At 39.9% G+C, this 26,151-nt stretch overlaps 1 protein-coding gene across 1 annotated transcript; it reads right to left on the bottom strand.

Annotated features, from left to right (window-relative positions):
- Positions 1–304: 304 nt before the first annotated feature.
- gch1 (GTP cyclohydrolase 1) lies at positions 305–24,760 on the bottom strand. The gene is made up of 6 exons (XM_084723379.1): positions 24,352–24,760; positions 9,756–9,865; positions 3,418–3,473; positions 1,186–1,217; positions 959–1,043; positions 305–841 (listed from the first exon to the last, which is right to left on the bottom strand). The coding sequence occupies exons 1-6, from the start codon at positions 24,710–24,712 to the stop codon at positions 715–717; spliced, it is 771 nt and encodes a 256-aa protein (XP_084579505.1). The 5' UTR covers positions 24,713–24,760; the 3' UTR covers positions 305–714.
- Positions 24,761–26,151: the final 1,391 nt, after the last annotated feature.

The following is a 26,151-nucleotide window of genomic DNA, read 5'->3' on the forward strand; positions in this document are numbered from 1 at the left end:
TTGTACTTTTGAATACTTAAGTATTTTTAAAAACATGTACTTTTGAATACTTAAGTAGTTTTAAAAGCAAGAACTCTAATACTTTAACTTGAGTAAAATTTTGACTGAGCAACTTTCACTTGTAGTTGAGTAATATTTGACCAGGAGTATCTATACTTTGACTCAAGTACTGGGGTTGAGTACTTTGTCCACCACTGCGGCCAACTAATGATAATAAACTGCTGATCAGCTTACAGTGTAGGACTTGTTGTTGGTTGCTATCATCAAATTATTTTTTTCCACTCGTCCTGGATTTAGAAGAATCAGCAAGATTTTTGAGACACATTTCTGTTTAAACTCTGCTGTATTTCATGTCAAGTAGAAATGCAACAGATCAATAGTTTTACTTTTCAGTGTTTTAAAAAATATAATCAGTAACTTATTTTTTTTCATGGTGCATTCTTTCTGTTAAACTATGCGTCTGTATTTTGAGGTCATTGACGGATAAATGAGCACAAACAACACACGTGGATAAACAGGGTTAAAGTCCCGTCATCTGAGAGTCAACGTCATGTCACGGTTAAAATGAGTCGGACTGAAAACACAGTAAACACTCTGTCACTGCCTTTGGTGGAATGAAAACACACACTCATACACACACACGCACACACTCTCACACACAGGTGGAGGCAACCTCAGGCAACAGGAGGAGGAAGAAGAGGAGCTTCGTCCTCCTCAGCTCCTGATCAGTGTCAGAAACTCGTCGCGGGTTTTTGGATCTTCCCTGAAAACTCCCAGCATGGTGCTGGTGACGGTTTTACTGTTCATCTTCTGAACGCCTCGCATCACCATACACATGTGACTGTGGAGAGGAGGAGACGGAGGTTAATGCGAAGAGCGAGGAGGTGACGTGAAAATAAAAGAACAAATATGACAGAGATTAAATGACAAAGGAAGAATAAATGGTGTTTTTACGTACGTTGCCTCGATGACAACACCGACCCCGGTGGGCTGCAGGGCCTCAGTGATCGCTACGGCAATTTGTTTGGTCAACCTCTCCTGAACTGTGGACACACAGACGGATGGACAAACATGAACCAGGTTAGACGGAACAAACAGTCCGACAGAGTGAAAGGAAACCACTGAACTCTGAACAGAAAATGTGGACTGAGACAAGAATCTGTGTCTGTGCCTTTTTCTTGATACCTTGTAGTCGACGGCTGTAGATTTCAACAATCCTGAGGGGGAGAAAAGAGAGAACAAACTTAGTGCTAATAAACTGCTGAAAAGGATGACACCGGTGGTAAAAAGAAATTACAACTAACTGGCCAAGAAGAGAGAGACGAAACTGACTCTGTTTTTGTCCAAAAGCTATTAAAAACACACGGAGAGACGTACTTACATCTAATTGTCAAATGAAGTCGAACCAAACTTTTGAAACATTGCAAGAAAGAAAATACAAATGAGGTGTATTTCCATTAACTTGTCTGGAGTGAATAAACTAGGCTACTAAAGTTTAGTTTCATCAGATGTTGGCAGTATGAACAGCAGGAGGCAGAGGTCAACAACTGGAAACAAAAACTGTTTTGTTTTTTTTTTTGCAAAATGCTAATAAACTTTAAGAAAGAAGACAGAGAAACAAAACCAGTCACCTTAGCTATCCACGAAAGAAAAACAGAGAGGATTTTTTCCCAATTGGGAAAGTTGTAATTCTTAAAGGGACAGTTCGCCGAAAAATCATGAAACAAAAATGCCTCCATACTTCTCGTCTGGTGAAATCCAAGTTTCATAAAGTCCCAACATGCCGTTTGCACACAACACACACACACCCAGTTCAGACGGTGTGCACACACGTGAACGTGGCTCCAAGCTAAGGATCTACAGTGAAGATTTAGGCTAAAAACAAGGTGGAAATTACGTTTTTCAAGTTGATTTGGCATGTCAGGGCTTTAAGAGACTTGGATTACACCAGAGCAAGCGTAAAACTTTTTTGCAATTTTTTTTTCTTTCCAATTCAATTTTAAGTTACAGAGCAAATCGAGTTATCTCAGAGCACTTTTGACACAGAGCAGATCTAAACGTTGCTCTTTACAGGCCCAGTAGTTCTTTCTAATGCGATGTTTGAAAATGAGCATAAAATATGTTGATGGAAACACAGCTGCTGAACCTCACTGCTGCAGACACACACACACACAGACACACACACACATGCACACCATCCAGCTGCAACAAATACTTATTAAAAGCACCAAATGTTGACTAATCCGCCACAAAAAATAGTTCCCACAAACGCATTATTTCCTCCTGTTTGAGTTACGTTCAATAAAAACTACAATCACCAGCTGTTTCATGAAGTTATGGAGCTTTTTGAAAAATATGAAAGAATATTTTTGCTGTGATGTAGGAACCAGTGTTCTCAGGGTGGAGAGCTACAGTACAGAAAAGGTAGATAACATGGAAATGAACAAATTTGTGAACAAATTTTGGGGAAAAACAAGTCTTTTGTTAATATTTTTGTTGAGTAAGTGAACAGGTTAAAGACAATTCCATTCAAATAAATATTCAACTACAAAAAAAGAAACAGCGGTCATTTTGAAGATATTTTCTGGTCTGACGACGAAGCAGAAGGAAAACAAACACATCTGCAGAAATGACCCGGTCTGCGCCTTTGACCTGTTGCTCTTCTCTGTGAGCAAAACCACTTTGGACAAATTTGACCTCATCACCTTCAAGAAAATGTCACAAGACCAAACGGGCGGCACGAGGAGACGCGGCACAAACCGTACGAACATAAAGGAAAGGGAAGAGCTGCTGCTTCAAAGACGACAATCTAGAAACGGGTATTTCCAGGTGAATTTCGCTCTCATACATGCCTTTCCACGTAAAAATAAGAAGAAGACAAGCAGGGTCGTCTCTAAAAAATAATGACATTATAGTAATCATCCCTTTCTTGCTTTATTTCTGATGTGATGTGAAGGATGTTGGCTGGTCCAGGAGTCACGTGACTGCAGGACTCGAGTCTTCTTAATGAGCTGCTCGTCTGTCTGCAAAAATGATCCTGGCAAAGTGTTTTAATCAGCGTCGCCCCGTGTGCACCAGAAACCACAACAGGCCGCAGCTCACTCCAACCTGAGAGCTTCATTTCTGTCTTTAAAAAACATGAATGGTGCGTCTGTCTCTCACCACAGCGTGTGTGTGTGTGTGTGTGTGTGTGTGTCCAGCAGTGTGTTAGTAAGGGGTGTTAGTGTGATAAGAAGGTATTGGGGTCAGTGGGATCAGATTCTACACTAGTACACACACGTTTTAATAATCAGCTTAAATACACACTAGCTCTCTCTCTCTCTGTCTCTCTCACACACACACACACACACACACACACACCTACATTAACAGTTGAACACACACACACACTCACACCCACAGAGTAAATGTACTCACCTGGCCAGCTTGCTGAGGCCCAGGACTCTCTTGTTGGGGAGGTAACCAATGTGAACCTGCACAGAGTGAAAAATATTATAAATATATATTATATAATAAAAAAATAGCTTGAGGAGTAATAGATTACATGCGACAGGATTTTTTAAAAAGGTAACTTTATTCCATGACAGTTGCAGATAAAAAAGATGCAATCAGATTACAGATACATTTAGTAAAAATGGGGATTACAACTTTAAAATATTGAACAAATAGTGCACAGTGCACACACAGCTGGTCACAGGTGAAAAAGCTTCACTGGGTGGAGAACTTTTCTTTAAATCAACCAATCAATCAATAACAGTGTTTGTCAGTAGGACCTCTTCCCTCTGACACACCTGATTCAGATGATCAGGTCGTCATCAGTCTTCTGCGGAGGCTTGATGACGACCCGATCATCTGAATCAGGTGTGCTGGAGCTGGGAAACACCTGAAAGACTCAGGGCAGTCGGACCTGAGGACCACGACTGAATAAATTGCACACAACAAAGGAAGTAACAACTGGACAAACTAATAAACCTACAAACATGAAGCGAGTCAAAATTCTCTGATTCCAGCTTCTAAAATGTGAATCTTTTCTGGTTTCTTTTCTCCTTTCTGACAATAAACTGAATATTTTTGAGCTGTGGACCAAACAGGACGTTTGAAGACGTCATCTTGGACTTTAATCAACATTTTTCACCATTTTCTGACATTTTATGGACCAAACAACTAATCAATTATTTGAGAAAACAATCACGATGACAATAATTGTTCATTACAGCCCTAAAACACTATATTAGGATATTTTATATTGAGATAATCCAAAAGTAAAGTTACATTACTTTAATGTTGTGATATTTGGATTACGTTACTTACACTAAATTAAAGGGTTAGAGGACTAACGTGGATTTAGGTTCACAGACTCTTTAAAGCTGCTCCTGGATAATTTCCAGTCAGGAAAAATGTGACTCAGTCTGGCCAAACAACAGGAAACTACAAACTGTTTGTCTCCACACCCTACAGAGACCTGCTCCACCACAGCGTCCCGGATCAAGGTGTTGCACCTGATGGGCAGACCAGTTCTGAGCTGACAGGACACAACACACGAGACTACGGCAGGACGAGGACAGAGGAGGGAGGACGAGGGTGGAGGACTTAACAGAGTAAACACAGAGTCCTCCTCCCTCGTTAACTTTACATCAACAACGCTCAAACAGAGTCGTTTCCCACATGTTGACCTCGTTATGTGAAGAAGTCGACCGTGTTATTATCGTCACCTTGCTGCTGCTTATTACATTCAGCCTGACGCAAATTTAAAAAAATGCTTTAGATGCAGAATTATCCTTCCAGCTGATTGGTCCAGAGTGTTGTCCCAGTGTTAAAAACTGATGAGAAGAAAAACGGACTTTGCAGGAGGAAAAAACTACAGAAATGTTCATGCAGTGTATTCAGTGACATGGTTTGTCTTCAGCATGTCATATCACAACTAGTCTTTCTCAGGGTTTAACATCAATGTCTTTTTTTCACTTGTCCAGTCGAGTAAGTGGGTCAGAAGAAGTTTTTACTTGCCCCTTTACCACATTATTTTATTTATTAGCGGTTATCAAATAGCAGCAAAGACTGAAGTTTGTCTTGTTTAATCTGGTGCTGCAATGTCTATAAAGTATCAGAAAATAGTGAAATAGTGTCTTTTAATGTCTTGTTTTGTCAATCCAAAGATATTCAGTTTAATATGATAATATACAGAGAAAAGTGAGGAAGTCTCTGTATTTTAGAGGCTGAAAACAGCATTTTCTACAAAAAAAATTGGCATTAATTGATTATAAAATAGTTCAATAGTTTAATAGTTTTTAACTACTTGCCCAGTAAGTTGCCAGATTTACTAATAAGTGGGCAATCCTTACTGTTGCGCTATGCTTTAAGAGTAGATTCTATGTTTAAAAAACTAATAAAGGGCATCAGCACGTAATCCTGCTGCAGGAGACTCATCTGTATGGAAATAAAATAAACCTCCGGTTTTACTCAGAGCTACCAGAACTTCCTGATGATAAACAGAAGTTCAGTCAGAGCTCTGAGAAAAGACAAAGTGCAAAACAAAAAGGTCACAGAAATTATAAATATATATATATTTAATATATATAAATATATGAAAATGTATATATATCTTATATTAAATTTAGAACTGAAGACACCTGGCTGTTTTGAAATGTTTTTAAACAGTTTATGTGTGTAGTAATAAAACTAAAAGATATATTACTGGCAAAAAACAAAAACAAAATGGCTATAATATACATGGTTTGTTGTCAAGGTACCTCATGTAAACAGAGGGCTGTACTATGAAGCGCTGCCCCCTTTAACCTGCTAGATCACCATGGTAACTGATGCTGAACTCTGTATGTTCTGAGTTTCACATTAAACCGGCTGTAAAAAGCGTCGCTCTTTAACTGATGATGTTCTTTATGAGTGATAAAGATTCTCACATGAGGGAAGATGTCACACACTCACCGGCCACTTTATTAGGTACACATGTTCATCTGCTCATTGGTGCCAATATCTAATCAACCAATCACATGGCAGCAACTTCGTGCATTTCAGCATGTAGACATGGTCAAGACGACCTGCTGAAGTTCAAACCGAGCATCAGAATGGTGAAGAAAGGTGATTGAAGTGACTTTGAATGCAGCACGGTTGTTGGTGACAGACAGGCTGGTCTGAGTATTTCAGAAACCGCTGATCTACTGGGATTTTCACATACAACCATCTCTAAGGTTAACAGAGGATGGTCTGAAAAACAGAAAATATCCAGTGAGTGGCCAGAGGTCAGAGGTGAACGGCCAGACTGGTTCAAGACGATAGAAAGGCAACAGTAACTCAAATAACCACATACAGCCGAGGTGAGCAGAAGACCATCTCTGAACACACAACATGTTGAACCAGCAGCAGAAGTGAAAAGCCACTACACACACATGGTAGTGGCTTTTCAGAATATGCAGAACATGCTTTATGTAATTAGGTACAGAAAATGACAGTTTATCACACACGTTAGTTTTAATACGACCATCAGAAACAAATGATAGAAACCAAAAAGACGAGAGCAGAGTAAGTGGACAAGCAACAGACGAGAGGAGGAGGAGATGGAGTCGTCAGCTGGAGCATCGCTGCTGTGGATGTCTGGAGGCTCTAATTCTCTTATACACACACACACACACACACACACACACACACACACACACACACACACACACACACACACACACACACACACACACGTGCGCTCCACTCAAATGTCAGACACAATTTGTTGACAAGACGAGAGAAAGGGCAGCGGCAACAAGCGTGCAAAGATCTCTTTTTCTCCTTTTTCTTGCCGTCCCTCCCTCTGTGCTGCAGCGGCCTGACATATCGACATCAAACACACCGACTGTGACGGCGGCTTTTTCACTTATCTGCTCACATTATTCGTATTTATTGGCACCTGCTGAGAGCGACGATGGGGCGAAGTAAAAAAAACATTTAAATGAAGAAAGACAGGAACCAAAACAGCAGAAAGACACAGTTAGCAAATAACTGGTGAAGAAATGAAACATTTAGCAGCTAAAGAGTCAGATATTCTCTCAGGAGCTGGTGGAGACCAAAACACTTACTGACATAAGTTAGGTTTGTAAGTTAAAGGGATAGTTCACACAAACAAAAAATGTAAAATGTAAAATGTAAAATGTCTCCATACGGGTATAATCCAAGTGTCCTAAAGCTCCGACATGCTGTTCACCTGCACACACACACTGTCACACCACACACACCCAGTTCACACGATGTGCATGCGCACATGATCATGGCACCAAACTAATAATATACAGTGAAGATTCAGGCTAAAAATATGGTGTAAATGACGTCTTTCAAGTCAACTTGGCACGTTGAGGCTTTAGGAGACTTGGATCACACCTGACGAGCTGTATGGAGGCTTTTCTTTTTTAAGTTGGGTTTGTTTTTGTTTTTTTACATTTGACAACTTGTCACCAATCACTTTCATTATTAGGGAGATTTTGCAGAATTTTGTTTTCCTTAAGTTAAAAAGAAGTCAACACTGATTTTTGGTTTCACACGGGACACAAACCCCCGTACTCCGGGGTGAAAGTTGGACTTTCTTACTCTCCAAACTACGTCACCTGACACCAGTTTCACTGACTGGTGAGTCTGAAAACATAATCTTAAAAGCATGAAATGGACACTTGAACTTCATCAGGGCTGCAAGATTTGGTCATATTGTGATAGTTTTGACTTAAATTGTGATTTGCAATACAATCAGTGGAAATTATCAGTTTTGCATCACAATTTTTGTCCATTGACAAAAAAAAAAACCTAATTAGAATCATGATGATGTGATATTTACTGAGGTCTGTACCAAACAAACATGTTTTCTTTTACTTGGAGAACAATACTTTTAAGTTCTGGTTTTGCAGCCAGAATCTTGGGTGGCCAGGTGGTTCAGTTGGGAGAGCGTTTGTTCCACGTACCGACGATGTGAGTTCTCAGCCGAGTCACAGGAAGAATTTGTGACTCTGCATTCACCTAATCTGACACAGTGACCATCTGAATAGACTCGGAGTGAGACTGACTGACTCCTGACGGGGTTCAAATAGGAAATGCATCACACTGAACCAGTCGTATCAGTTTAAAGGCTGAAAATGAGAGAAAAAAAATGTATTTTCACTTCATACAGTTGATCTGACGGCGGCTCCGCTGATCACAAAGTCAGTGACAACCCGCAATAAACAAGTCAGTGACTGAAACAGTTCATCAAACAGCCAGCGGCTACCTGCACGCCATCCGACCAACAATAAAAGGGGAGGAAGAGGAAGAGGAGGAGGAGGCGGTCTCTCTCCATGTGGTGACTCACTGAGAGACACAACAGACAGACAGACGGACAGATGAGAGAGGCTGGATAAGAGGCAACGCTGCTGACGGTGACGAGGGGAGGGAAGAGGTTTAGGGACACAAACAGCCACCTGATGACCACACACACACACACACAGTGACACAGGAGGCGTGGTGTGTGTGTGTGTGTGTGTGTGTGTGTGTGTGTGTGTGTGTGTGTGTGTGTGTGTGTGATTCACTGCTGTCATCAGAGCCCATTTACACCAGTGGAAAAGGATCAGCTGCCAGCCTCTATTGTCTTAAACGACGCGCACCTGCAGGCGAAGATGGAGGGATAAGACAGAAAATTCAGAAAGAGGGAAGAGGCCAATCAGGTTTTAGTGGAGAGTAATGATGTCAGAGGAGCAGCGAGGAGGAGGAGGAGGAGGAGGAGGAGGCTGAAGAAACAAAAGACACACAGGATAAACAGATCTCAGCTAATCTGATTGTTTCTCATGTTCTCTGTCTCTGTTATTCAGACCAGCGGCCTCCAGATAAACATCACAGACAAACATCTGTTACCATGTTTTTATGTTTGTTTGATGTTTTTCTATCAAATTAGGCATGTTTGTAGCTTCCTCTAAAGAAAAAAAAGGGACAAAAATAAAAAGTACGCCCTTTATTGATTCTAGCAGAAAGAAAAACAACTCAGCTGCAGGCTTCATTTATGTGGCCCTCATGAATGTGGCCCCCGAACTGTGATAATGTTCTGTATGGACGTTTCGGTCATGGTGGCTCTCAGGGCTGCACAGTTAACTGCAATAAAACTGCAATATGGCCGAGTGCAGTTTTCTGAAAAAAGGAAAAATTTATGAGAAAACATCTTTATAATGAGGTGATGCAGCGCTGCAGAGACGATCTGATCTAAAAAATCTTGATGAAAGAAAACATGTTTGTTTTGTTTCAGACCTCAATAAATATCACATCATCGCGATTTTAATTTTGTTTTTGAAAATCGTAATGCAAAACTGATCGTATCACACGCGCAATTTCAGAAAGAACTTTCTGACAGTTTTACACTCCTCAGATGCTCTTTAGACTTTAACAACAACTTCACCTTGTTGGCCTTTGACTGGCACCACAGACACACACCAGGTCTGCTAATTATATCATCATCGTATAAAAATCCCCGCTGAAGGATGATCGACGGCGCTTTGTGCGCGATCACACAACTCATTTAGTGCAGTGCAACTGTTCTTCATATCCTCTGTTGCATCTGTGTGCGTCGGTGACAATGTAAGTAGTAGTTGTCTACAATCATGTTGCAGTAAAGTGAACTCATCTGTCCAAAGGAAGGACGAGGGACGAAACGGTCTCCTCTTCATTGTGTTCTGGTTTAAATCAGGTGTCTGGTGTGTGTGTGTGTCTGGTGTGTGTGTGTGTGTGTGTGTGTGTGTTTCTCTCACCCTGCCGAAGATGGGCACCAGGTGATGTTCACACATGGAGAACATGTCGATGTCTTTGACGATCACCATCTCGTCGTGGTCTTCGTCGAAGATGGCGTCGTTCAGCACGTCTGCGGAGACAAAACAGAGAGATGAAATGAACAGATCTCCTGCAAATCCCAAAATACCCTAAACTTTTTTATTAAGTATTTGCTTTTTAAAAATCTATTTTGTGTTGTTTTTTTAGTAATTTATTGACCAGTCCTTTGATCAATATTTTGCACATTTCATCCTCTTTGTTTAAAAAAATGGTCAATACAGATACTATATTTTACATATTTAACACTTGTTTTTCCTTTTCTCTTACTATATTTATTGTTACTTGTAGATAGACATAGATGTTATTTAAGTATCGCTTGTTGTCACATGTAATGTTGTGTGTGTTGCTGCCTTTTTCCAGGCTGCCACTATAAATAAGAATTTGTTCTTGATGACTTGCCTGGTTAAATAAAATAAAACAAAATAAAATACCAAAGCAAATTCTCAAACCTTCTTGGCAATAATCCTGTTTCTGTTTCTGATTTAATTCAATGATTGTCTAGTCTGTATATTTTTATTTTATGTCCTTTGCCAGCGTTCAACTGGATTAAAAACTTTGTGTCCCCTCGAGGACAGACAGATGGAAACCACCGGGGACGCCCTGTCCACCTCCACCGTCCAGCTGCCGCTCTCTTTATCGTGGACGTCGGTGTTTCTCTCTGGCAAACATGGCCGTCTAATTATAGCCCTGCTTCCACGCTCCCCTTCCTGTTGTTGCTTTATTGCATTTTTCAGTTGCCGGGGGTTCAATAAAGCGCTTTATCTGTTTGTGACGGCGCAGACGCCTCTCGCTCTCACCGCGGCACTTTTTAATTTCCTGACTGGCTATCTGCTCAGGGGAGAGGGGACGAGGAGGGAGGGGGACGAGGTCACCGAGACAACGGAGAACAGACTGACTTGTTGCTTCAGTCCCTGCTGCTTATTGTTGTTTGACTCTGTGTGTAAACAGGTAACAGGTGAGAAGATCAACACATTCAGACGCTCTTAAAGTCTCTCTTTTTTTTTTAACCATTTGCGTTTGTCAGATTATGACGCAGTTTGAGTAACGATGCCTTGACACCTTACACCACCTCATACACGTCGGTGTTTGTCTCTACAGATTATTATTTGGGACTTTTGACAGACTTTTCTCTGCAGATGAGACACTTTTCATTGGGACTTTTTTTTTTTCTGACAGGTAGGTTTTGATCTCTGATGTTGTTCAGAGCTGAGATTTATCAGGATTCATTTGAGGTCCATTTTCTGTGATAAATCTCTCTACTGATTGTTCTGATAGCTGCTGTTCCTCACCGCCGTGCAACTGAACACACACACACACACACACACACACACACACACACACACACACACACACACACACACTGGTGACGTGTTCAATGTGCAACAACTCTCATGTGGTTTGCACATTATACTTTGTCTTTTTTAACCTGTGTTTTGCGTACTTGTATGCATATTCGTACACTGTCATTGTAATGTCTGTTTTTTCGTTATCTTCCTAAAGACTACAGATGAAAATGATCACTTTTTCTATAATCCAGCATGTTAACATCTTGTAATTTTATATTGATGCTCATCGATGTGTGCTGTCCCTATTAAATAAAGAAATAAATTAAGTAAAGTAAAGCTTTACATGATGATAAAATCCTGTAATTAATGAACATTTAGTCTGCCTCTTTATTTGTAATTATATGTTATTTAATTAAGAGTTTACAGCCACGCTAACAGTTCTGTGAAGCTGTGATGCTTTGAAATGCTAACATGCTGGTATGTATTATTTATATTGTCTGGGAATCATGAGTGTCTGAACCACAGACAGACAGGCATCACATTCTGACCACTGACAGGTGAAGTGAATAACACTGATTATCTCTTCATCATGGCACCTGTTAGTGGGTGGGATGTATTAGGCAGCAAGTGAACATTTTGTCCTCAAAGTTGTTGTGTTAGAAGCAGGAAAAACGGGCAAGCGTGAGGATTTGAGCGAGTTTGACAAGGGCCAGATTGTGATGGCTAGACGCCTGGGTCAGAGCATCTCCAGAGCTGCAGCTCTTGTGAGGTGTTCCTGGTCTGCAGTATCTATCAAAAGTGCAAGTCCAAGGAATTAGTGTCAAGTGATTGGTCAAGCATACGATTAAACTTTGCTAGTCGGCACCAGATATACTAGTTGGTGAAACTATTTAGCAAGATTTTATTCATGCACAATGTCAGTTAACTGTTAGCTGTTATGCAGCCGCCGGCCACTAGTTGGGGCTGCGGCACCATCAGATGGCAGCCCCTTGCACCCAGCGCATACGCTCAGATGGCCCATGCAACCCTGGATGTTGTTATCAGCAAAGTCGGACAGATGACAGCTCATAAAACCAGCATGGTTGAGGAGTGATTTGATCGAGAAAATCAAATTAAGGCTGAATGTAGGCTTTGTGAGAATAAACTGATCTATAACCACTCAGCTGGAGCAAAGTGTGACCACATTCAGCACAGACATGGACGTTAACCTGCAAGCAGAGCAGCAACTGCTGCCACCAGCACTGCTAACATTAGCCACACTGTGCAGCAGCTGACGTCAGCTCCAGGTACATGATCTCATTGAACCCTGTAATCCTTTTCATTCTTAAAAGGTGAAGCATTTACTGAGGTGCAGTGTTTGCATTGCACAGTGCAAAGTGACACATTTCAGTAGCATTTAAAATACGATTTGCCGATTGTGGACTGTGATTAACGGCATAAAATGGCTCCTAATACAAACAGTACTTTTTCAGATGGTGTTTAACATTATCAGTTAATAAGTTGTGCTCAACTTTAAGTGCTTTCTAAGTGTTTTCTTACTGTTAGACAAGCTGACTGGTCTAAATTAAAATTTGCATTTAATCGACGGGGAAATAAGTCGCCAGGAACAGAAATTTTCAGATTCTGCACAAAGTGGCTTTAAGAATTACTTGTATTTGTTGGATCCTGCTCCTGGACACACTTTGGCTTCAATGATTCACAGACAAGATAAACTGATCCTGGATGCCATTTGCCTTCAGGTCGACACTGTGATAAAGTGGTAATCTGGTTTGGAAAGTTTCGTAATCAAGAACAACATTAAAGTGTAAACAGCTCTTGGTCTTTGCTGCAGATAACAACAGGAAACACGAGCCGTCACACAGACTTCAGGTTTGTACTGTATCAGCTTATAAAGGAACACCGTTGATAATAATCTGTAGTTTTTACTCTTTTGGCTTGTCAGTAATAAAACTTGACTAACCCAGAGTTGTGTTTGTTTCTTGTCCCACTGGACTTTGTGTTTCCAGATCTCAAGTAGAACTGAAACCCTTTAAAATTACAAAAAAACAAAACAAAAAAAACATCAGTCCCAAATAAAAAGCTTGTAACAGAAGAACTGTAAGGTCAAAACATGTGTATAGGGACTCATTTGAAAGGCAACATGCTCTAATTCTTGAAAATGTGCTCATGTAGGATAGGACTAAAATATAATCTACACTACATCGGCTCAATCATGAAAGAAAAATTATCTTTTTTGTTCTCATTGTCTACAGAAAATCATCTTAACGAGGCCATGTTCAATGTCACAGCTATGAAAATCACCACAAACCTTTTATAACATGTTTATAACATTTTAGACCTGTGAGCCACACTTTATAGGAGATCAAACCTTAACCCCGATCCAGTGGATTTTAACAAATTAATCATTGAGTTGACAGACAGAAAATGAAATAACCGCTTTGAAAATTGTCATTTGCCAAAAATTCTTCAGGTCCAGCCTCTAACTTGTGAAGATGTGCTGCTTTTCTCCAACTTTTGAGATAATAAATTCAATATCTTTGGGTTTTGGACGGCTGGTAACTGACACTTTCTGGCAAACACAATGTTCACCTTTTACAGCTGGATGTGTGCTCGCCATAGTGTGCCGCCACATGACAAAACTGCATGTCATGTCCTGTTTTGGCTCCTACACAAAGGCTCCAAAAGCTGTTGTGGCACCTCTGAATTTTTGTAACTAGTCAGCAGTGCCTCTCATTTCAACATGGAGGACAACTGGGCTAGACTGGGAAATTTAATAATTAAATTCCCTCCTTTAAAATCATTATTATTATATAAAAAGAAAAAAATACCCACTGATCTCCCCTCAGGATTCCCACAGCGTTTTCAGACTAAAATGAAAGCACTTTCAAGATATCTACACAAAAGATTTCCAGACAAATATGACGACACGATCTTTTTATTGTGTATTTTGGGAACTTAATTAAGATTTCCATATGAGGAAAAAAGTTAAACAGCAGGGTTGAGACCAGACGTCTCAAAGGAATAAAACAGACAGCTACTCTTTTTTATATAATTAGTTTTTACTTTTGACTGATGTGTGCAAACAGTAGAGCTGAACTTGATGTGTTAGGAAATCCATTTATTACTTATACATTAAGCTGTGTGACGTCATTTAGAGTCGTGTTTGTGTCCACCTGACGACTTTAAGTCCATTATTCACTCTATTTGTGTGTCTTTGTGCTACATGTGGCTGTAGCTGCATTTACATTTATCATGCAGCTGTATTCTCCATCCAGATTTCTGAACACGTCATCTTGTGTTGCCTTTATCGTTTTTAATAGTTACAAGCAGATAAGATTCTTTTCAGCAGCGATGACTTCCATGGTCAGTGGGAGCAGCCGTGTTGGATAACGATGTTCCTCCGGTTGAATATTTTGCCTGTGCGCCCTCTGGCGTTTCGGAGAATTTCGGAGCAACACGTTGAACACACACGTCTCAGGTCACACGCCATCAACAAGGGCCCATACCGCGGTGTCTCACAGGAGCATAAACAAAGCTTAAGTTCATATGTTGAACAGTTGCTTAGTTACACGAAACCTAAAGTTACAGAGCAACATGATAATTCATTTACAGCAGTTTTTGTGTCACCTGATGAATACAAGTCCGATATTCACTCACTTTTAGTTCCGTTTGTGGTCTCCACCAACTCCTGAGGAAAATATCTGACTGGCCTTTTTCCCAAAACTTACGCAAATGAAATCAGTGAGACTGAACCAAAACAGCTAAACGATGAATTGAAACTCACTTTAATGCTGCATAAAGCTGAGGGGAGCTGTCCATTTATTTTTCTGTAGGTTCATCAATACAAGAGACTTCTTTCACATTGTTACGTTGTCATTCAATACACTCTTATTATAAAAAATGTTGATTTACAGCCACTTTGTGATTATGACGTCATGATTACTGAGAGAAATGATGCCAAACCACCAAATGAAGGCCCAGGTTATATTAATAAACCAGAATTATACTTTAAGGACACTTGATTGAACAAACACTCACCCTCATTACAGCTTCTTACACCATCAAGATACAGTGAAAGTTACATCTCACACACACACACGCACACACACACACACACACACACACACACACACACACACACAACCTGCAGGGAAACAACGTTAAGTCAACCTTAACTAAATAAAGGACAGCTGGTGAGGACTGCCGGTTCAGACGCTCGAGGTGACAGAACAACGAGGCGGGTATCAGGTAATGACAGTGTTACTCATCATCAACTCTTCAGTCAATACTGCTGCCTCCTGTGTGTGTGTGTGTGTGTGTGTGTGTGTGTGTGTCTGTGTGTGTGTGTGTGTGTGTGTGTGCTATTCATTCAGAGGAGGTCACATGTTGACTGGCTCTGAATGAAGCAGGAAACGGTGAAGAGAATGACTAAATAAACATAGTTTTTCATTTATTGTTCAGACAGCTGGATGTATGTGTGTGTGTGTGTGTGTGTGTGTGTGTGTGTGTGTGTGTGTGTGTGTGTGTGTGTGTGTGTTGCAGCATCTTATAGACACACACATACACACGCACACAAACACACACACACTTTCTATACATCCTCATAACCCTGGGCATGTATTAATGAGTCACCCCTGTACATCCCTGCCTTTAAACACACACACAGACACATTTATAACCAGCTGTTTACTTCCTACCATCACATCCCATAATATTCAGTGTTCTTGATGTTTCAGATCTGCTGAGTCTCAGGAAATTGTGTTTCTGTTTATTTAAAAAGACATTTATTGACTGAATCGGAAGACTCCCTGATGCCCTCTGGTTCGAGGCTACAAAAGATGTGTGTGTGTGTGTGTGTGTGTGTGTGTGTGTGTGTGTGTTTGTTTGTTTGTTGCCAGGAAACCAGACAATCAGCTGATGATCAGCTGTCAGTCGTTCACAACAGGTGCTGTTGGTGCTGTTAGCGGTATCAGCGTGTTAGCGTGAACTAGCCTCGCTGTTTTAACACTGAACATGGATTGTCTGACTTGTTTGAATCTGGTTTGTAAAGTTTCTAAGTTTAATTCTGGTTTGTGTTTTGTTTTGTCATCTAGTCCATTAGTGATAATAACAGCGTGCACATCGAGTTAATCGCTGAAATCTGGGAACTCTTATTGTTAAAAGATGACCGAGAAACACGAGCTTAACTTAGTTGTGCACAAAAACAATTTTATTGTGCAATGAATGAATTATTATATCATATCATGATATGAAACTGGAAATCGTCTTTAATTTAGTCTTTTCCTGTTTTATACGACTATAAAAGTAAAGTGCTGTAATTTTCTTAACTTACTTCTTCTAATTGTTTGCTTTTACCCACTTTGTCTGTATAATCATCAGTAATGTGGATTACTGATGATTATTGATCAAAAGTCTCATTGTGTTCATGATTAATCGATCGATTAACGGCTGTGACGAATTTAACCAATTAAAATGTATTTATTATTAATCATTAGTCTAGAAACGGCAGTAACTGTGCCAGTGTTTTGTCCTGCCGAGGGATTTGTTGAATAAAGAAACTTAAAATGAGTTGGGAGAAAGAAAAGAAATGAAAAAACATGCAGTTTGTATCCTATTAGTTACTAATGATTAAAGGGATAGTTCACCAAAAAATGAAAATTCAGTCATCATCTACTCACAGCATTGCAAAATCTCACAAACAATGTAACTGACCGGTGACCAGTTTTCAAATGTGAAGAGAAAAACTGTGAAAAAGAAAAGAAAAGAAAAACGTAAAATGTGTCCGTACTGTTTGACCGGCATAATCCAACTCTCCTAAATCCAGCAGTGTTCTCTAGACTAAAAAATTAAACCCAACCTTCAGTCAGCACGAGGGTAAGTAGATAATGACTGAATTTTCATTTTGGAGCGAAATATCCCTTTAAAATTTGCAAACCTAGTGTTAATATTTTCTGAAAGCACCAACAATATTGCTGCAGTATCGATATCAAGGTACTTGGTCAAAAATATTGTGATATTTGATTTGATCTACATCACCTCATGATAATACAACACGCTTATTTTTTCAGCTTGGCCACTTTCATCCTTTGGCGTTTTTCTGTCATGGCCTGTTTGATCAATAATTATCAATATCAACTGATATAAAACTGCACTATTGTGATAAGTTTTTCAGAATTATCAGCCAGGTCTAATTATTCCAACATTTCAGGTCCTCTCACTTTCAGTTTTAACGCCAAATAAAGTGGTTTAGATAATTTGTTACGTCTCTGATTAATCAAATGTTTCTTGAACAGCTGGACTTCACTGTAGTGAAGGATCTGGGTTCAGATCTCTGCAGTTAACCTGGTGAATACAATGTTATCATAACTACAGCTGCAACAATTAGTCAATCTATCAATTAGTCCACTGAAAGAAAATAAACTGTCAACTGTTTTGAGAATCTATCGATCGTTTCAGCCATTTTTTTAAGAAAAAACGTCAAACAGTTCTTGCTTCTTAAATGTGAGGATTTTCTGGTTTCTTTGCCATTTATGACAGTAACTGAAGAGTCTTTGGGTTTTGGACTGTTAGTTGGACAAATTAAGCTATTTGAAGACGTCACTTTCTGCTCTGGGAAACTGTGATGCACATTTTTTACATTTTTCTAGCATTTTATAGACTAAATCCTAAATCTCAAACTGTGGTATGAGTACCGCTGATGGTGCAAGAATTCCCCCTAGTGGTACACGAAGGAGTTTTAATTTAATTTAATTAATTTTAAAAGAAATAATTCTACCAAAATACAACATTTTGAATGGATATGCATAAAACATGAGCTCACTGAAATGCAGTTTACAACAGGTTTTGTTTTTCCTGTATTCTTGTCTGCTACATGGTCACAGTCACGCACGTAACACGCACATACGCCATCACCCATGACAACCGGTTCTTATCAGCTAAACTGCATAGAAAGATAATAGAGACTGACAACGAACGCTACAAAAACACTACAATCATGTCTCCAGAAAGAACTCGTACAAAGAGCTTAGGAGGAGAATATTTTAAGCAGCTCTGTTGAAAATCAACTGGATGACAGTGAAGTGAGCACAACTGCTGGTTGCTACTTAAGAAGCGGCAGTGAAGTGTCCACAGCACCTGCTAGCATCAAACAGTGCCAAATAATAAGATCATACTTAGAAAGCTCAGTACTTTGCAAGGTGGTACATGGTGTAAAAAGTTAGAGAAGCAATGGACTAAATGATTAATCAAAATACTGCAAAAATAATTGGCAGTTTAGTCAGCAAAATAAGAATAATCGTTAGTACTTAAACTAGAACAAGACGTAACAGTCTACAGTCGTGCCAGCAGATGTGAGGCTCTGCTGAACATCAGCATGCTGACGTGGTGATGTTCAGCGGGTCTTAGTTTGGCCTGTGATCATGCTAACATTTGCTAATTAGCACTGTACACAAAGTACAGCTCTTCATCCTCGTGAGCACAGACTGTATGAACTGCTGCTCATACGGTGAGGTCATAATCATTGCAGCACTAAACCAAGTATAAATTTAAGTCTATTTCAAACAAAACTGATTTAAAAAAAAAAATAAAAAATGATCCCAGCTTCTCAAATGCAAATATTTACAGCTTTTCTTTCATAATAAAGATTCAAGATTCAAAGATTTATTTCTCACCTACTCATATTTTAAGGATTAGCAGTAAAATGTGGTTGAAACTGGGTTGAAATCCTATTTAATATACAGTCTGTGGTTGAAGTTAGTTGTTCCCCGACTCCTTCCTCCTCCTCAGACTGGAGGAAGCTCAGGCAGGCTGCAGGAACACTGCAGGAGTGCAAAGCGCACAAAACATGCCAGACTCCATTAAAATACTGCTCAGTTAAAACGTTGCAACCATCTACTCGTTCTAAAAGATTATTGATGATTTCTTATAACTCATAAACAGACATTTATTCATTCAGCAAACGTAATTAAACTGTAATTAATGTGATATGGGCAAACTTATCATGTTTCCTTAACATATCATGGTCATTTTATGATTTATTAGAATAAATATTACAAATTACTTCCTTAAGAAGAATATTTACAGTACAGGAAAGATGCAAATGTCACAATTTGTCACTTAATCAATTAGTCAGTCAACAAAAAAATCAACTGGCAGTGACTTGTGTAAGTAATTTTTGAAGCAAAAATGACTCAAATACAAATGTGTGCAGCTTTTCTTAGCTAATGTTACATATTTGGGTTTTAAACTCTTGATCAGACACACTGAAAATAATCAATAATTAATTAAAAGTAACACATGCACTAAACAGAAGCACATTTTAATCTGTAACGGGGCTCCTGTAACATCACAAGTTCAGATTTTCTGCTTAATCTCTGCATAACTTTTCCTCATTACAGTTTTGTTGGTCATGTGGTCCACAGCAAGAGGATTTTAGGCTCGTGTCGTGGTCAAAGCTGAACCCGTGACCTGCACACACACACACACACACACACACACACACACACACACACACACACACACACACACACACACGTGAACACACTGATCAAACAGTGGAGACCGACACTAAAAATGTTACCACTCTCCACAAACGTGTTTTTTTTTGTGTTCTCTGCTTTCCAATAAGTCAAAGGGGAGTCTCCTATGACAGCCAATCAGCAGGCAGATGGCGCAACGCCGCCGCCTGGAAAACAACACACATGCAGGCCATCATTGTGTTCACCTCTGTCCATCCTGATCAGAGGTAAGAAGATGGCTGGAGTTCACTGGTCATTCTCGTGTTCTTCTTCTCAGAATCAACCAACATGAATCAGCATCACCTCTCTTTACTGGGCGCCTTCACGTTTTTCTCTGCATTCCTTCCTTTAATGTTACAGCTTCACAACACGCAACAACCCCCACAACACCCAAACTGCCTCCAGATGGAGTTCTGGAGGAGGCAGTGACAGAGAAGAGGGGGGCAGATCCCCGACTCCAACCACTCCACTGAGCTGCAGCGTGGAGAAGCCGGCCAATGTGGACCTGACACTGCGTATCGACCCCTTTCCAGGTTCTTCTTTACCCCCCCACCTGCACGTGACTCAGCAAAACGTCCCTGGAAGCGACGGGCCGACCTGTTTGGCTGCATCAGACATGAGCTCGAGGAATCAGATAAATCTAACAAACAGACCTGCAGCTTTGAAGAGGTGAACGGCAGGTTTGGTCGGGCGAAATCTCAAAAAATCTAATTTTAATTTCAGTGACCTCTGCCTTAAAAACCTGTTTCTAATTTTCACAGCAAAAAGGCCAGTTAGATCTGCCCACAAAAATCCCAAAAATGAACCGGACAAGTGATGGCGTGCAAGAGAAATTTGAGTTTTAAGATAAAATGTTAACCTCTTTGTTTCTGCTGCATCTCTTAACAGTTACATCATTATAAACTGTTCAAACTTGCCTGGGAACCAGACGAATCTGCAGAGCTCATGTTTTTACTGCGGCAGATGAACGTGACTTGTCTGTGAATCAGTCTGGGGATGTCAGGCTAGTCGGGACACAAAAGTTTCCAAAAACACAAACGATGTCCAGAAAAAATTTGGAGAAATGTGAAAAAAATGATGCACAACAAACTAGAGCTGCAGTTAATGGATTCATATGGGGATCATTTCTTTAATTAAAGATGGGGTGAGCGATTCTGGAGAAAGATGGCAGACTTTCGAGTCTCATTTGCGTCATATACTAATGAGTCGACAAAACAACTTGACTCAACAACCCCCCAACTAAGGATGTTCTGGGTGACTAATCTCCTCTCGTCGACTCGTCGAACAGTGATGAGAAATGCATGTAAAACACGATTTTAAACGTCGCTGACAGTGTGCACCGTGACACTTTGTGCCGTGCATCACAAAAATTGCACAATATTCTTCAAAACATGACAACAGCTCACTCTAAACGCTTCAACTTTTCTGACCGAGCAGGATCACGGCATCTGCAGGTAAACGATATATTAGCAGTGCAGCAGCCACCTCTGCTTGCAGATTGATGCCAGCGTCTTTGCTGAATGCGGTTACTCCAGTCAAGCAGTTATATGTCAATTTATTCTGACACTCACTACATGCTACATAACTTATTTTCATTTTCTAAATCAAAATACTGGTTTTATGAGCTGTCATTGTCCCACTTTGTGAAAGGAAACTAGTGACAGGTGACAATCAGAATTTCCCAAAAACCAAAGTGACGTCTTTAGATGACCGTTTCTTGTAATCAAACGAATTCACAGATACAACACCAGAAAGCACCTAAAGAGCACACAAATCCCTCCCTCTTCCTCTTTTTCCTTCAGTTCTGCAAAGCAGCATGAACCTCACACCTCTCTGACGTACAGCAGAGATTGAAAGAAAAGAGCTGAGCAGCTGTGATCAGGGTGGGTCTCAGCAGCACTGGAGGAAGTATTCAGATACTTTCCCACAGTAAAAGTACTGATCAATGTAAAAATACTCTGTTACAAGTAAATGTCCTGCTTTGAAATGTATGTAAGTTTAATCAGGAAAATGTACATAAAGAATTAAAAGTAAAAGTAAAAGAAAAAGAAAAAGTAAAAATATTCAATGCAGAAAAATGTACACAAACAAAATGAGGTGGAGAGAAGAGAAGAAAATCAACACAGGCCTACATTAGAGTTTAAAAGGTAGACTGGTTGGTTTAATTTCATTTCTCATATTCAGAGAACAGCCTTTTTCCATTTTGTGTGAATATTTGTTTATTTACAATGTTTATTTATTTTATAAATAACTGAAGCACAAAGTTGTGCTGCTTTCTTTGTCTTGTGATAAATGATGAAATAGTGAATGCTTAAGGTCATCGTCTTTGTTTGAAATCAGATGATTATCTGCATGACAGTATATTGAAGTAAATACATGAAAATACATAAGTTAGTAAAGGATGTGCTACTATATCTAATTTTATTTTTATCAATAATTCAAGATGAGTGCCTTTTTTTTGAGCACTTGCCCTTAAAAACTGTCTGTGCACATCACTGAATCCACCACTGATACAAAGTAATTCCAGCCGACGTCGCCGTAACTTTTAAAAAAATAAACTGCCTCTAGGATCCCCTCCCAGCGGAGAAAATGTGAGGCAGCGCATGCTTTTACTTAATGCTGGTCCCAAACTACAGGACTTTTAAAATCACACACACTTCAGGCGAAACTTAACAGTAATCTTTAACATGCACACATTACAAGACTTAATAATGGCACACCACAGACCACAGGATATTATCATGCCGGAGGAGACAGTACGCTGTAGTAACGCTAATGCTTTGCAGTGATGGAAGCAAAAGTTAAACAAGTCTGGATGAGGACATGTTAAGGGAGACACGGCCAACACTATTCTTCAGTGAGACGAATAGGAGGCGGGATTTTAATATCTGTCAACAGTAGCATGCCAGCTAATGTTAGCCTAAGTTTACTGTTGCAACACTTCCATACTGACGAAATCATCCAGATTTAAACTTGTCCATGTCAAAAATGTTTTAAAATTATCGGCGTGGCTCCAATGAGGCTAAAAGCAGTCTGTGGGGTTTAAGATCGGATCTCTAAACCCGTCACATTACCAGATAATCTGGACCAAACATCTGCAGCGACCGAGGTCTGGCACAGATTTGTCCTCTGATTCTCAGGAGGGATGAATCTGAAGTAAATCAGCCTGAAACTCCTGTAGTATCAGTCCAGCTTTACCCAATGCAGGACTTTAACTTATAACAGAGTATTTTTACAGTGTACGCACAAGGGTGCCCTCCAATGGAGAAAACATGCAGCGCCATGTCGGCTGTCCTACATGCTAGAAAATTAGTTGGCGTCTACAAGCATCTAAATGGTTAAAGGTGGAGTCAGTAGGATTTGTCCGAGCTGTTCGTAAATGCATCGGGATGTCAAATACCAACATTTTGGGTTGATGAAACTTCTCGAGCAACAAAACAGAAGAAAAATAAGGAAATACAGTCAGAGGGCTGCAGGATCTCTGCAGACACCAACACACACTTCTAGAGGATCATAAGTGATGATTGAAAGAGTTTAAGTCATGTGAGTCTATACATCATCCTCCTTTAAGAACATTTTTCTTATTATTCTCACATTGTGGGCGACATGGCTTATAAATAATATCTCAATATTTTTAGGCTATTCCTCGATATACACACTCTCTAAAATAACACAGGCGACCGTAAATCATCACAGTGCAAACATCTGAAGATGTTATAGAATATGATGAATTGATGCATTAAATTATATTATTATAATTATTATTATATGTTGTAGGGGCGGCTACTGGTGCCTTCACAAAATATTCACACAATGAGATTTTTGATAAGTAATGATCATTGTTGTGGATATAATGACAAAGTGGGTGAAGGCAGATACTAGAACAGCTACAACAGTCTGGTAAGTTCAGAAAATTACATCAGTAATACAGAAAATGAAAATACTGAGAGGCTTCTTGTTTTGCAGCCTGCCTCTGACTGATACTGAAGAGTACTGGGGTTTATTTGGTTTTTTATTTAGTTTTTAATTATTGTACCTTTCTACAGTTGATTGGCATGTGTATGCATGTCAAATTATTTAACATGTTAAATAAATAATAAAGTTATTAGCCTTTTGCATAGTCATACTGGTGCAGAATCCACATAGAAAAAGTCTGTTTTTATTTATGCTCTGCTATGATATTGATAATTGGTGATGGGTTTTTTTTCTCTCAGGCTCAAAAATCCCATATTGATCCCTGATCACTTTTCTGTAATGCAGTTCTTAAAACCAGGAAAAGACAACAGATATCCAGAATCTAAGATGATATCTAGTCTCATATACTGATACATCACCCAGCCCTACTTTGACTTAGATATCACTTACACTGCGCTGATTTTACTTGTAATGGAGTATTAGTACTTTTACTTAAGTAAACTGTAACTACAGCTGCCAGATGAATGTAGAGGAGTAAATATCTTCCTCTGACAGTGCAATGAAAGTACCTCAAATAAGTACAGTAATCGAGTAAATATACTTAGTTACACCCCATCGCTTTCGTCTGAGTTAGTCTTAACTTCTCATAATTTTCTTTCGCTAAAAAAAAATCAATCAGCTGCAGATGAGAAAGTCCCTGCACTGTTTCTCTTTTTGTCTCAGACTTGGTGCCACCTGTTGAACAAATCCTCACCGCCTCCTGCGTCTTAGCGGCTTTGTGGATTTAGACACTCACTCACCGATGATTTTCTCCTGGTAGCCCTTGGTGAAGAACTGCATGGCGGTGGCGGCCCTCCAGGGGGTTTTGAGGAGCCCTTGCCGCTGCGGGTCCTCACCCAGCCCTCTCAGGATGGTGGTGTAAGCAGCGGCCAGGGACGGCAGGCTCATCTCGTTGTCCTCCACGCTCCTGGTGCGCTCTTCCCTCCAGCTCTCCATCACCGAGGACGCGGTCGCCCGGTGAGCGCCGGACTCCGCGCCCGGAGGCTGCGGAGCGGCTGAACGCTTCACCATCCCGTCAAAGTGTCCGTTCAGCACGGAGCCGCCGTCCCCGGTGTCCTTCTTCTCATTAGAGCCGTACTTTGTCTGTTTGGAGTGCTCCATCACTTCTTCTTCTTCTTCTGTCTTCTCCTTCTGTTTCGTCTCTGCTGAGCACTTTCCTCTGGCGGTTCACCTCTGGTTTTGGTTTAAATACTCTCCGCCTCCACATCGTCAGGCATTACAACAGAAGGATAATCCACGGAGAGCTCCTATTGGCTGACTGGGGGTGGACACCCCACCCCCCTTTCACTCACACATGGACCCTGAAGAAAAGGAGCTGCAAAAACCACAACCATTATATTCGCTGCAAGTCATGTTAATAGACTTCCTACCAGCTGTAGAAACAAAAACTAAACTTTTTTTCTTTTTAATAAAACAAATTTGTAAATAAAGCCCTCATGTCCTCTGGAAATAGGGGAGACCAGGGACGGTTGTAACACTTTTTGAGTGTGCATCAGTAACTCAGTGGTTGTTTCTGCTCAATCTCTCAAACTTCTTTACAGGGTGCCCATATTTATCCAAAACAGATAAAACTCAGTTGGACATCTTCTACGCCAGTGATTCCCAAAGTGTGGTCTGCGGCCCACTGGTGGGCCAGGAAGGCCCTGCAGGTGGGCCTTCAAAGGTCATAAAAAAGTAAATAAATAAAATGTCTATAAGTTGCTGTTTTATTTGTTTGGAGTTACCATAAAATATGTATGATTAATTAAAAAAAAAAAGTAAGCTAAACTATGGAATCTAAATTACATGTTAGTCATCATTTATCTGATCTAGTTTAACAGGTGTCACACTGTATTTGGTGACCTGTCACCTTGTTATTGATATGATGAGTCTTCTGTGTTGATCAGAGTTGTGATTCAGACACAGGAATTTATTGCTTCATTTGACCACAAAAAATAAACTTTTTAAATTTTGATTTTATGCATACAGTGGTCTGTTCTTTATACTATGTCAGTTTCCTAAAATTAGATGAAAATATATCAATATATCACCTTGCTAACACCCCTTTATTGTGATACATATAGAACCACTCCAGCTACTATAGCCACTGTAGATTCATATTTACCGTACAGACCTGGAGGTGTTCCAATATCATAATTCCTTTTTTCTTTTATCCTCTTAATTTATCATGGGATCCATTGGGGGTAAGGCCCCTCAGGTTGAGAACCACTGCACTCTACAAATGCTGTGTTGAGATGATACTCGCCCACATAAAACATGTTCATCCAATGAGCTAAAGTACATAAGAAAATCATTATAAATTTACACCGACAGTTATACAGGTGCAAGGAAACAGTAAATATAAATGCACTACATATTGGACAAAATAAAAAGTATAACCTTTTCCTCCTTTTTGACCCTCATAAGAACATCTGGCACCAATTTCATTCTTAAGAGAATTAACTGGAGTTTTGCTTACAGGCCTGAAAAGTGGTGTAAAAAATAATGATGCCTGGGCTGAAACCCAGGCATCATTATGATGATCACAGACCAATGAAATA

Source organism: Lutjanus erythropterus, chromosome 1 (genome assembly GCF_056507025.1).
Source record: "Lutjanus erythropterus isolate fLutEry1 chromosome 1, fLutEry1.hap2, whole genome shotgun sequence".
In the NCBI taxonomy this organism is placed as follows: Eukaryota; Metazoa; Chordata; class Actinopteri; order Lutjaniformes; family Lutjanidae; genus Lutjanus; species Lutjanus erythropterus.

Excerpts from the sequence above, each read along its gene's own strand:
- gch1 (XM_084723379.1), bottom strand. The coding sequence starts at position 24,712 with ATGGAGCACTCCAAACAGACAAAGTACGGCTCTAATGAGAAGAAGGAC. Across the intron at positions 9,866-24,351 it reads CTACCAGGAGAAAATCATCG|ACGTGCTGAACGACGCCATC; the intron begins GTGAGTGAGTGT and ends TTGTCTCCGCAG. Across the intron at positions 3,474-9,755 it reads TGGTGCCCATCTTCGGCAGG|GTTCACATTGGTTACCTCCC; the intron begins GTGAGAGAAACA and ends CACTCTGTGCAG.